Raw genomic sequence first — 14,177 nt, 5'->3', positions numbered from 1 at the left:
ATCCACCTCGTGGCATGCAAATGATTAATGAACCGCGAAATTAATAGTGTCCGAGATTCTCGACAACCAATTCGTATTTCACATACAATAGCTACTTGGTATTTTTTACGAGGTGATGTGTCTGCGAAATCGTTCTTGAGCTTTGAATATAAAGTCAAAGTCAAAAATCTTTATTCGGTATAGAAGAGTTACGCTAACTTAATAATTGTCATAAATCTACCACTGATTCGGAAACAAACACATCAGATCTGAGAAGACCCGGCGAAAGAAACAAAGCGGGATATTCTTTTACATCTCATAGTTTACAATTCTAGGTAATATACAATAGTAGAATAATATTTTTAAATTAAAATGGCTTAGAGGCGATTATTTCATTCCCAAAACATAGAAAGACTAAACAAAGAATATTCATACTCTCAAAACATTACAATTTTTTTTATCCATACTAATAAATTTTGCAGACCCGTCAGAATGTCCAACTGACTATATATTCTACTGTCAAATAGTTCAAAGTATTGCAAGGTTCCGGTTTGAATAGCGAATGAGTCAATATAATTACAGGAACGGACATAACATCTTCGAACCGAGAAGTTGTTTGTATCTCTTACTAGGCTAGGCTACTTTCCAATAGGTGGGTCGTTTTCTTTGCTTACATCTTTACAAAATATTAAAAATATGGCCTTAAATTCTTTGAGAACGTTTTGTTACATAACACTTAACACTAATGTAACTTCAAAGCAACTTTTACGTCGGTTAAGATAATATATTTACTACATAATGACCTTATATAAGCAGTTGTACCACCAACCAATTAAATAATTAAGCGGGCGTTTAATGTTTCTTTTGCATATCTTAAAAATACTAAAATAGGTAATACATTTATGTAAATTGCCATTAAAATGTTTACTCTTAAAAGTTGCATGATAGTATGCGGAAACTTGGGAATTTATTGAAATGGCCTTGTCAAGGTGATTTCGAAACAGGTAACACTTAACGAGAAAATAAAAGATAAAAACTTATAAAACTCGTTTCAACGATAAAAAAATAAAATTATTTCATACATCACAGAGAATAAATAAACACCAAACTGAGAGGCAAAAAATATTGGGCAAGACATCTATTAAGGAGATTTTGGGGATTCAGACACACAAAAGACAGAAATTTATCCGAGACATACAGGTTTCCTTTTCCGCCAAACACAAAAACAATTGTAAACACAAATAAGTACGTAAAAACTTAACAGAGCATGCCCGGATTTGAACCTATAATCTACGATACGGTCGTTATGACTGCATATTGTATCGACTAATCGTAAGCCACGTTGGCTCGCACAATTAATAAATACGTTGTAACAATTGATACAAAAAACATAAGAACTTCGCTTTAACCGGTCACACATTCTGTTTTAATTGAACAAAAATAATTAAGGAACGATATATACGTGCATTCAAACCTTATTTAACGGTTTAAATCGATTCTAACTCGATAACGCTTCGCTGTCCACTTAAGCCCATTCGCGGTCCGTCCCCTGTTAACTTACAAATAAACTATCACTTTTATCTCCAATAGAGGATTTATCAATAGACATTGCAATTGCTCTGATAAACTTAATCGAATCGAGATTTAATGAAATATGTAAAATTTAAATAGAAACATTCTTTATAAATTCACATTTAAAAGATTTATATTAATACTAAAAATTGAGCCTTGTTGATATATTATATTATTTAAGCTAATAAAAGTTTTTTTTAAGAACAATCTTCATCATGCAATACAATTAACCAATAACCCACTTATTGATTGACTTACTGACTCTTTTTTTTTATAGAATAGGAAGGTGGACGAGCATATGGGCCACCTGATGGTAAGTGGTCACCAAACGCCCTTAGACATTTGCATTGTAAGAAATGTCAACCATCGCTTATAGCCAATGCGCCACCAACCTTGGGAACTAAGATTTTATGTCCCTTGTGCCTGTAATTACACTGGCTCACTCACCCTTCAAACCGGAACACAACAATATCAAGTATTGCTGTTTTGCGGTAGAATATCTGATGAGTGGGTGGTACCTACCCAGACGGGCTTGCACAAAGCCCTACCACCAGTAAAACTCTTGGCTGCTCCTGGGAATTTTTAATTAAAAAATCCCAATACATTTTTTTATCAACCCAATCCGAGGTTCACACTCATGACCTCGCGATCTGCGACATTTACATATAAATATAATGACGTCAACGTGTTCTCATTAAATTCTCTATTCTTATTTATAATTTTAACGTATGGTTTGCATGTATTGTTTACATTTCGCTTATCGTAGACGCAAGTTTACTTGAATCCCTCAGAGCACTTAAGATCTTTATTCTAAATATTTATTACCGAGATATTCGTTTGTTTATTAGCTCGTTAAGCAAGGAGACGTTTAAGATTCTGTAAACACATTGTGTGGCAGCTGACAACGGAACCGGTCGTACTAAACACACAATTTAAATGCAACTAGAACATCTACTCGATTAAGTTACTATATACATTCGAGTTTTGCTCAGCGATACTACATATATTTAAACTGGATTGTTTTTATTATTCAAAATATATGAATTAATATTAAAATTCTCTGTGGATAAAATATATGGATCGTAATCAAATGTCTTGATATCAAATGTGGACAAGCTAAATGTGTTTATAAATTTCACCTCGTACAGGGGAAGTTTAAACATCCTGAGCTGAGTGATGTACGAGTACATCCGCCAATATTACTATTACATCCGCAATAGTTTCTAATTAGGTCTGAAAAAAATCTCTTTATTTATTTTGAATTTAGAGTTTTTTTATTTATTCTAAATATGTTTATAAATGTACTATTTTAATTTTATTTAAATTGGCAGGCGAACTGCCAAATGGGCTACCTAATGGTAAGCGGTCAAAACCCCCATAGATATAAGTAGGCACCTTAAGAAATATTAACTATCCCTTACATTGTTAAAGCGCCACTTAACTTGGGAACTAAGACGTTATGTCCCTTATGCTAGTAGTTACATTGGCTCACACACTTCAAACCGGAAAACAACAATACTAAGCTGTTGCTGTGTGGCGGTAGAATACGCGATGAGTGGTCGGTACCTTCTCAGACTGGCTTGCATAAAGTAAATATAACAATCTGCAAGTAAATTATGTAATTAAATATTATACAATAAGATAATAACAAACATATTTAAATTAAAGGACATTTAACAGCCATATGGGTTGGAAAAGTTAAGCAACAAGCAAGAGCTGGCAACTCTGCAGTTGAAATAGTTTTGAGAAGATGCTGGTGAGGTTTAATTACAGTTGTATGTGTGTTTATGCGAGCTCTGAGCATTGCGATGCATCACAAACTGGGTCGTGCCAGCGCCGCGCCGCGCCCGCCCATAAGCCGACCGCTTTACGTTATAATATCTCCACTTTGTTACTTCACAGTTATTTTAACCACTGTAGAACAATTCAAATTCATTTTAATTTTCATCCCAAAGATAATCGCGAGCAAAGGATATCCTGCATATATATTAACAGAGTTTAAGATACGTCATAACATTAGGATGAAAATAGTCTCGACAAATTGTGAAAAACAACAAAGCCGAGAGAAGACAGTCTCGTTATCACCAATGTAAATATTGGACTAGTAAATCATTCGACAACAATTTCCTCCGCGTTCCGACGGAACACAAGCGTAATTACCGACGTCAAATCGTAAACAACTGCGGCCTCGAACTCACTTAGCGTTTGCTCGGCCGAATCCATTTAGTGTCCGTTAGTTAAAATGGCCGAGGGGTTTGCGCGTTTGTTATCAGAAATCTCATTAAACTAAATGAGCACCGGCTATCGAACAAACATATCTGCGACTCGCACTAACATATACATAAAATCACATACTTCATTCTCACTGGGGACGGTCACGCGATCTGTAACGACAGTCGAGAACGTAGGCTTCTAAGAAGTTTACAAACGAAAGAGTATTTCATGTTACGTGTTTAAACGGTTGCATGTTTGTTACGAGTTAGATGCTCGCTAATGGCGAGATATTGTTACAAATATGTGACAATAACTTTGTAGACAGTAACAGTTACAACTTTTCCATTATGACGATCACTTTCAATGTTAACAATGTTGTGTGTGTGTGTGTGAGTGGCGATGTACTGTTCTAATACATTGTTCAGTCATACTTTATACAGTATATTAGGATGTGATTTAAAATGATCGTTTAAAATTAACATTCAAATATCGTATAAACTCCAAGTATCTAAAGTTTGTATTTAAACAAAAACTTTGTATAAAATAAACAAAGTAAATTAATATATAAAGTATAAATTATTTATTATCACTACACTTTATAAAATAATGTTTTACATATAATAAGCGGATTGACAAGATTTTTACCAATGAACAGAGCTATTCTAGAGAAAAGTTTATGTGTTTGATTCAGGTTGCATGTAATTCAGGTTTTTAATTGAAATATGTCGATGATTGTTCATGTTCGAATTCTCGAAAAAACAAAACAATCCAATTGGGCGCTATACTGGCGAGTACCGCGTAAACCAATACGAATAAAATATATTAGAATATAAACGTTTTATTTGTAGACCCTTATTCTACCCATGCGAGACCGGGATGGGTGTATATTATATGATTGAAATATATTTTTTCTAATTCAATGAGGTTTTCAAAATATTTCCTAACAATAATAACCTTAATGAAATAATAAACGTATACAATTTTGTTAAATTTTCTCAAAATCCCTAATTGATATAAATTAATTAAGCTAGAAAGTTAATTATAATTTTGCATCTAATTGCATGATAGAAACAGCATCGCAGCAATTTTCAGCATTGTCAGCTTATTTCCTACAACGAGTTGAATTTACGAATGTTGTTGCCAAATCGGGAATCCGGTCTCGTGTAATCCGGTACTAGCCAGACAATCTCTTCTATTTAATAACCTTTTATTTACAGCTCAAATAATGCAGGTCTTTTTTCCATATCACTATATTCTTTTAATTCTTTATCTTTTTATAGAAAACCTTTGCGATTTTTGAATTGAATAGAATCAGAGTAGAATGAAGTTCTATAAGTATCCAGCATAAAAACTTTTTAAATTTTGTTGAGGACGTAATAAACGTGGTAAGAATTTCACGAACAAAACTGGTAAGTTTCGGCCATATGTTCAGCATATTAAATGAAAAGGTCCAACTCACTCGAAATGGTGCAGGGAAGAGTGACGAAGCGTCGGGCTCGGCGGCGTGCGCGTGCGACATCTGGTGCGCGCGCGCTTGCCGCTCGCGCTCCCTGTCGCGCTCGCGGTCGCGTGTGTCACGGTCGCGTGTATCGCGGGGCTCGGCGCGCGGCTCGCGACCGTCGCGCGGCTCGCGGCCCGCCCACGCACCGCCCGCGCCGCCGCCGCCCCCGCCCCGGTCCCACTTGTCGTACCTGAAACGATGATATGATTACTTTATTACATAGACAATATGAGATTATGTCATTCGACAATCTTTCATTCATAAAACGATCACAAGACGAGGTATTCTTATAAACACTCATTTATAGAAATACAACAACTAAGTATATTTTTGGCCCGAACATTAAGTGATTAAAAAAAAATACAAGATATAAAATACAAACATAAGTAGGGTTATTTTTAAAAAGCCATGTTTACTTCCCTTGTTATATTACATAACAGAATTTACAAAACACGGCGATGATAAAACCCAAGAGATGTTTGGTCTTCTTATCAAAGAGTGAAATGTGTGCTTTGTTAAGAGTATAAGCATATTAGGTCAATGAAACAAATGGTTGTATGGGTACTGGTCTACTCGGTATTTCAACCGTTTCGTTTTAGTGGGTGGTCTTATAAAAACATTATGAATATTAATTTATATTAACAAAGTACAAACATAATTTTGAAAGTTTACAAAAGATTAAACCAAAGTTAATAAAAATACATTAATTAAAAATAAATAAACAGCTTTTATAACTCATTGTTGAATATTTTTCTACCACGCCAGCCAATTGTGGGGTTGTGACTACATATTGGGCAGTTTTATTTAAAATGTGTAATCGAATAAATAAATTCAATAAAACAAAAGAAGTGAACCTTTTTGCTTTAGAAACGGTGTATTCACAAATCATACAATCATTTATATTATAAACTATCTCTATTCCAAATTTAAGTTTTTTGCGTGAAAAAGTAATATTAATATTAAGTAATAGTGGTAGGACATTCATTTACGACTATTTAGGTACAAATATAAATCAATTTAAAAAGCCGAGATGGCCCTGTGGTAAGAACGCGTGAATCTTAACCGATGATCGTGGGTTCAAACCCGGGCAAGCACCACTGAATTTTCATGTGCTTAATTTGTGATTATAATTCATCTCGTGCTTTACGGTGAAGGAAAACATCGTGAGGAAACCTGCATGTGTCTAATTTCACTGAAGTTCTGCCACATGTGAATTCTACCAACCCGCATTGGAGCAGCGTGGTGGAATAAGCTCCAAACCTTCTCCTCAAAAAGAGGAGAGGAGGCCTTTAGCCCAGCAGTGGGACATTCACAGGCTGTTACGGATAAATCAATTTCGTTTTCGAAAACGAATTTCGTATATATTAATGGCACGTTCAATCTTGCATTGGACACGTATAAAGGTTAATGGATTAGTCGAATTCCGTGCTGTATTCTACTTGTATTGCTGTATTGCACTCGCGGTTATTGTGATTACCGACCGTGTTGGAACGGATTTAGGTCGGATGACTTAGCCTATCGGACAATATCTGACTAATTACCACTGGCGTTGCCCTATTTGCTTATAGTATTCACTGTTCGAGGGCCGGAAAGCAATTATTGTAAGGGATTAATGGGTCGAAGCTATTGTGCTTGAAGGCACGTGATATCAATTATATTGACGTCTGGTTATTCAAATGTCAATTTATAGAATATGAATAGGAAGGTGGACGAGCATATGGGCCACCTGATGGTAAGTGGTCACCAACGCCTTTAGACATTCGCACTGAAAGAAATGTTGACCATCGATTACATTGCCAATGCGCCACCAACCTTGGGACCTGAGATTTTATGTCCCTTATGCCTGTAATTACACTGGATCACTCGGCCTTCAAACCAGAACACAACAATACCAAGTACAGCTATTTTGCGGTAGAATATCTGATGAGTGGGTGGCACCTACCTAGACGAGTTTGCACAAAGATCTACCAGCAGTAATTTTATCTCTTACTATATAAATACAAAGCAAGTCGAAGTATACTTTATTGAGTACCGTTTATTATATTATGCTCTAAAGGTATGTTATTGAATAGTCATTTTGTAAAGATTTTGATTAATTTATTAATTGGCAATTGTTCAAGTATCTACGAAATAAAGAGAATAGCGTGAAAATTGGAATACAAATGGTATACACATTTATTATTACATAAGCGTAATATCATAATTATTAACAATGCTCTGGATATTATTAATAAAAAAAATATTAAAATTAATGTAACAAAAACTATTGTTTACATTAAACTTTATTTATTATAAGCATTTTTAAAAATTAATTGTCACGTTTAATTTATTTAAATAGTATTTCGAATTGCAATCACAGTTAGAATGACGATTAGTTTTAATTATTTGACTGTATCTGAAATACAATACGTAATAAATAATTTGACCCTAGCATTAACTCGAGTTTAAAAAAAAACCTTGCAATGCCGTGCGTAGTCTATATTTATGAGAAGTAGTATTATTTTAAATACTTCTGAACGAACCCCATTGCCCGTTAAAGGAGAAGCTTCAATTCATTTCATCACGTTTATCAATAGAGAGTGGGATGTTTTCTTTCACAGCAAGCAAGCTCTAAGTTGACGGCTTTGGTTGAGATTCAAATGTTCTCCATTAAGCCTCATCTCTGTTCTCTTCTTTTAGTCGTTGCTTCATATGTAAAACTTTTGTAATCGAGGTAAAATATTATCCAATGCAAATTTCCGTGCGTCTCAACTACACTTTGATCAATTCTCCATCTAAGGTATTGGAAGTGTATAAATGAGCCATTTATAAACAACCCCGCTTTCGTATGACGAAGGATATCCTTGTTGCTTTAGAACTGAGTAATTAGGACGGTTGTCAGTGTTACTTCTATTTACGCATTATCAAAATTTAGATAGAAGACGCAAACTTTACATGAAAATTAAAAAAACAAGACGGTTCCCTACGAACTCTGTGAAACCAAATAAAGTCTGGAAAAGGCTATGCGTATTTTTTAACCTACCGTCAGAAATAAGCAATAGTTTATACTTTATACGACAAAGAGAAAAATACAAAATATGTATACAGCCTAAATAAAAGTACAATTATGTCGACCTTATCGCTACATAGCGATCTCTTCCAGACAACCAACGGTGTAAGTAATAGCTGATAGGATGTGAGGTAGGTGGTGGTATAAATAAAATACTATTGATCTATAATTAAAAGAAACTAATAAACAAATGTAAATATAAAATACATGTATTATATATCAATAAATAAATTATATTATCAATACATACAAAATTACAAGTATATACTATATGTACATACTATATACAGCAACAACGAATAAAACGATAAGTCCTCAAACATAACAAGAAAGAAAAAAGAAAAACAAAAAAAAAGAATAATACAAAAAAATACTAAAATAAAAAAAATTATTGGTGATAAGGCATTTGAGACAAAAAGTGATCTTTTACAAGTTTACTATAGTGTACACAATGCATTCCAATATATACACATGTTTACAGAAGTGCGTCTATGGAGTCAGGTATTGAACATATCAAGTAGCCAAGGACGCTAATACGAGTAATTTAAACTTCAGATTTTATGAAAATATATTTCTTGTGAGATTCTATGGACCGGCACGTTTAACATTTAGTACAATACTAATTAACTTATATAAGTTTAGAGTTATATAAGTGTCGAGTTTTCCCAGTGGCCAACGTGGAACTTAACGTGGTTCAAATCCGGACGAGCACCACTGAGGTTTCACTTGTCCAATTCGCGTTTCTCTTATGAATCAACTCTAAGTCGACGGTAAAGTAAAATATAATTATGAAACCAACACGTGCCGGAAGAATTTCTATCACTCGTATTTCCAGCAATCAGCACTAGAACAGCATATTGGATAAAACTCAAAACATCCTCTTTAAAAGCAGAAAAGGTATTTGCCGTGAAATGCGACAACCGTTATTTATACTCTATTATGTATTACTTCCGTAATCCGTAACAGCCTGTGAATGTCCCACTGCTGGGCTAAAGGCCTCCTCTCCTCTTTTTGAGGAGAAGGTTTGGAGCTTATTCCACCACGCTGCTCCAATGCGGGTTGATGGAATACACATGTGGCAGAATTTCAGTGAAATTAGACACATGCAGGTTTCCTCACGATGTTTTCCTTCACCGTAAAGCATGAGATGAATTATAATCGCAAATTCAGCACATGAAAATTCAGTGGTGCTTCCCCGGGTTTGAACCCACGATCATCGGTTAGGATTCCCGCGTTCTTACCACTGGGCCATCTCGGCTTGTATGTATTACTTATCTATCCTAAAATTATAAATGCGAAAGTCACTCCGTCTGTCTGATACGCTTTCACGGGTAAGTCGATACACCAATTTTGATAAAATTTGGTAAAAAGCTGCTTGACCCCCAAGGATATGATAGGCTTTTAATACCTAACACGCGGGCGATATGCATCTATGAGATATACGGCACAATATAGAACAAGAGTTTATATCGCAGAACACACAAACGGTTACATATTATCGCAATATCTGTTTGTCTAGTATAGATTATTATAACCTCACTACGAACATTTAGTTAATGTTTATTTTGAATGAGATAAGCGATATGTTTAATGGATTACTTGCAGCGTCTGCTGCAATGCTTTTAATTGAAATGTGCAGGATATGCGTTTGAAACGTATTGATTCGCGTCATATTTACCGTACATCAAGCCATGGGAATGGTACGATTTGGCTATGAGTTATTAGTTGATTAATGTTTTCAATATAAAGAACAAATTATTATGATTAAAACGATCTTTAATCGTTGAATTATTTACATATATAAAAAGTTCGTATAAACAAAGAAGTACCTACTATTATATTACATTTAATGCCTTTAACTTTCGGTTATACTCGCGTTAAAATATTATAATACGAAGTAGCTAATAAAAAAATCCTAAGCCGTTACAATATTAATGAAAGCAAAACAACGATTCTGATTCCCCGGGAGTATTTCTAAAAATTCTAAAAATCATTTTTATACTTAATAATACAAACATTTTTTTTAAATAAAAGCTTATAAGTTAAACAAATATATTCTAAAACTATTTTTTTAAAACATTATAATTTATAATAGACCACTGTTTTTGATGAAATAATAGTTTACTAGTACTTCGAATACAATAATCCAATTATTTACTATTTACCCGTTTAAATGATATCTCTCGAACGAACAGACACGGATAAAAATAATGATTGCTTTAGTTTTTCTAACTTACAAATACATAGTTATATAAACTTAAAAAATGTATGTAAAATATGTCACGAGAAATATAGATTTTTCAATGTAATCCGATTAATACAACCGGTTTATCGAATTTAAATATAATCTCATTTATAAACCAACGTATTAACAAACTGACCAAATAATTTAACTTGAAAATTAGTCGCACTAATGTACTTTTAGTGTTCACTAAATATAGAAATTATATTACTATGTTTTGTTGAATTGAAAATAGTTTCAACTAATGTAATAAGTCACATTTATGTTTATAATTCGTCTCATACTCGAATGAGAAAGAAAACATAGTGAGATAACCTTCATGGGTCGAATGATATTTTATAATCTGCGTTGTAGCAGTGTGGTGGAATAAGCTGAAAACCTTTTAACCAGAGATGCTATTTGCCCAGCAATGGGAAAATTACAGGCAGTTATTTTACATTTCAATTTAATAAGTAATAATAATTTTCGTAGCCACATTTGATATGTTAAATAGTATAGTAATTATTATGTATATATAAGGCACACATCGTGTCTTATCGTGTCGTTTAGACGATTAGTCTGAGATAATTTTTCATTTAACAACAAGCTATAAAATCAAGGAATGACAGCTTTTATAAGGATACATATAAACCAAGAGGTAATAAGAAATATACGATGTTCAATCTGCTGGCACCGTGCCAAGGAAAAGGGTTCGCACGTGAGACATGAAATTTTCATATTTGTAGTGCAGATTTTGCTTAAAAATTGTAACTTAGATACATATTATATCATTTATCTGGAAGGTGAATAAACTTGAATAATAACGATAAACAAAACTCTAAAACCGGTTTAATATATATCAATACATTACATTAGAAATAAGTGGATAATTAATATGAATATAATATATGTCTGGGCAGGTACAATTCAATAATTACTCTACCACTAAGCATACCGCTAGTTATACTTTGTACTGCTGTAATTTTGTCTGATTGGGAGTGATCAATAAAATTTCAGAAACAAAGAACATAGTGGCGATGTTAAAAGTGATTTATATTATTTATAGAGCCAGTGTCTATGGGTGGAGGTGAAGGTGAACACTTACTATCAGGTGGCGAATGTCCTCACCTGCATTCCGAAAATAAACAAGTATGCAACTATAGAATAAATAAATAGCGCCCTTCTAACAACCACATATACTACTCCTTACATCGCGTAAAATTATAAGACGATAAGTTTAAAGTTAATTCTTTGAATAAATATTGTGCAGTACATCAAGATAGTGGCCCGACGTCACGTAGCTCCAGCCAGGTGTAACTTCTAGGAACGTCCGCTGTACGCGCATATTATATTTACGATCGCAACTCATAAGTCTTGCGTTATCGAGTAATTTGCGGTCTTGGTGTGCAGTGCAGCTAAGACGGTGATAGTAATTATAATGTATACTGCTCGGTTATTATATTAGTGTGTTTTATTCGATTATTATTGAAACACGCCGAAATGGCAAACTTTATAAAATATTCGGAATGTTATTTCATGGGTGAGCGATTCCAAAAACAATCTAACACTTGCGCGTTCACTTGTCTTACTTAACTTGACATTTCATATCACGAATGCAGTTTTAGAAAGAATAAATATAGTAAAATAAAGAGCCCTCTTATTGTCACATACTGTGTGTACAGTACAGGCTCTTTCCTAGATTCCTAATGCATGCATAACGAAAAAACTTTGTACATAATGTGGCAAAAGCTAGCACCGTATAGTTGAGTCGAAATACAGTACAGGATTAGCTAGTTCCTTAACCCGAAAACTACGCACGAAGTTTGTTCCTAATTCGTGGTATTTGACTAACAATGATATTTGTGAAATAGTAATTCTAAATATCAGTACGACATCACTCGTTATTATGTTCTTTGAAACTCGATCGACTGATTAAGGAATGAAACTAAAGTATAAGCTAGAGGTTTTTCAAACTCAAGCTAAGTGAGATCAGTCGTGCATCTGAGTTTCGCAAACTGTTTACTATGCAATAATAAATCTTTGTGATGTTCGACCTCGGAGGTGAAAGTAGCGCGGATTCAATCAAGTTCTTATCTCACAGTTATGGAGTTACAAGTTTCGCGCATCGTGGATCTAACTTTTACTTGACTATATTTTTATCTCCTTATCTGAGATTTATTGCCATTGTTGTTCATTTTTGAGGCACACCTAAATATTTTGATTACGTAGATACATACTGTTTTGAAATTCCGTTATCTGCTTTTAGAAAGAGGAAAAAATGGCTAAGTTCTTTCGAAATAACATAACAGCTACAATATATATACACGTTTTTGGGAAAAATTACAAACGTTCATACTGATAACGGAAACACTGTAGTAGTCGCAGACTATGTTGCGACCGACTTCTTTTTTATTTGTCTGGTCGAAGCTGCCGTATTATTACATGTTATGAATAAAAAGCAGTTTTGTTTCTGCATTGCAAATGTTCCAGTATATTTGACGCTCATTTGTCAATCATATTCACTGAATGAAGTAAAATAGGATCATAAAATTAAAATAAGAATACACATGATCTTGTGTTTGATATTTTTGAGATAAAATGCCATTTATATTATCTAACAGTAAACTTAAACAAAAACTAAATGTTTTTAAATGAAGGGATTATTTTTGTCTTTGACCTCGGCCAGGCATTAAAACGAACTCATACTAGACATTCGTTTAAGTCTTGAATATGGAAATGCAATACCTAAATACTAAAGCGAATAAACTAATAAATGTAATGGTAACATGTCCGACGGGGCAGCGGAATAAATTTACTTCTCAACCGACGTGGACGTTTATTCATTCTCCTCATTACACCTTCCATAGAGGAATATATTTTTAGTTGATGTACTTTTTATTGTTCAGTATTAAACCAAACAATTTTATGCGTTAATAGTGTAAATATATTAACAGAACACTCTTAAAGAGATTAGTTCATAGTTTATACCATCACAATGAACAATATAAAATGATCACCATCATGCTCCAAAACATCACCTGACAAAATATCATCTAAAGTAATTTTCCTTCACAGCTGATCACGTGATAATAAACACAAATTAAGCAAATGAAAACGCTTGCTTAAGGTAAATCCACCTTAAATTTTTCAAGTAAAAATTTTAAATGATTTACTTATTAGTTCGTTAATTAGGATATCCATACCATGGATATAAGCGAGATACCCTAATCTGTCAGTTCTATAATATCATTACTGGCCAATTACGTATAATTACATATAATTCAATTAACATTACAAAATTCAATTCAAATATTGCTCGTCGTCGTAAGAGGTATATCCGACCAAATACGGTATATATCGGAATTACAAAATGAGTTATTAATTATTAAAAAATAATCGCAATATTTACTCGTTATTAACATTCATGAAACGATTAAGTTCATAAAAGTTATAAATATGTAGTAATCTTGTAACACGGTTGTTTTTTTTTAATTCATATAATTTAATGATAAATTATTTATTACGCTTGCAACACATGCAGCCACCATGTACGTCAGCTAAAATTAAACAGAAGGAAACAGCAAGAAACTAAAAATCTTTAAGTACTGCGATAACTTTATAACAGTTTTAACAATAGCGTT

General features: G+C 33.5%; 1 protein-coding gene across 3 annotated transcripts in view; it reads right to left on the bottom strand.

Annotated features, from left to right (window-relative positions):
* LOC126776747 (AF4/FMR2 family member 1) overlaps window positions 1–14,177 on the bottom strand; it is a 220,122-nt gene that overhangs the window by 91,863 nt on the left and 114,082 nt on the right. For all 3 annotated transcript variants that reach the window (XM_050499476.1, XM_050499474.1, XM_050499475.1), the window contains exon 3: window positions 5,225–5,456. In XM_050499476.1, coding sequence (XP_050355433.1) covers window positions 5,225–5,456 — 232 coding nt within the window. The remainder of the gene's footprint in view (window positions 1–5,224; window positions 5,457–14,177) is intronic.

The sequence above is a fragment of the Nymphalis io genome, chromosome 21 (genome assembly GCF_905147045.1).
Source record: "Nymphalis io chromosome 21, ilAglIoxx1.1, whole genome shotgun sequence".
Taxonomy (NCBI): Eukaryota; Metazoa; Arthropoda; class Insecta; order Lepidoptera; family Nymphalidae; genus Nymphalis; species Nymphalis io.
The sequence above is the reverse complement of the archived record's forward strand: the minus strand, read 5'-3'. Positions and strand labels throughout refer to the sequence as shown.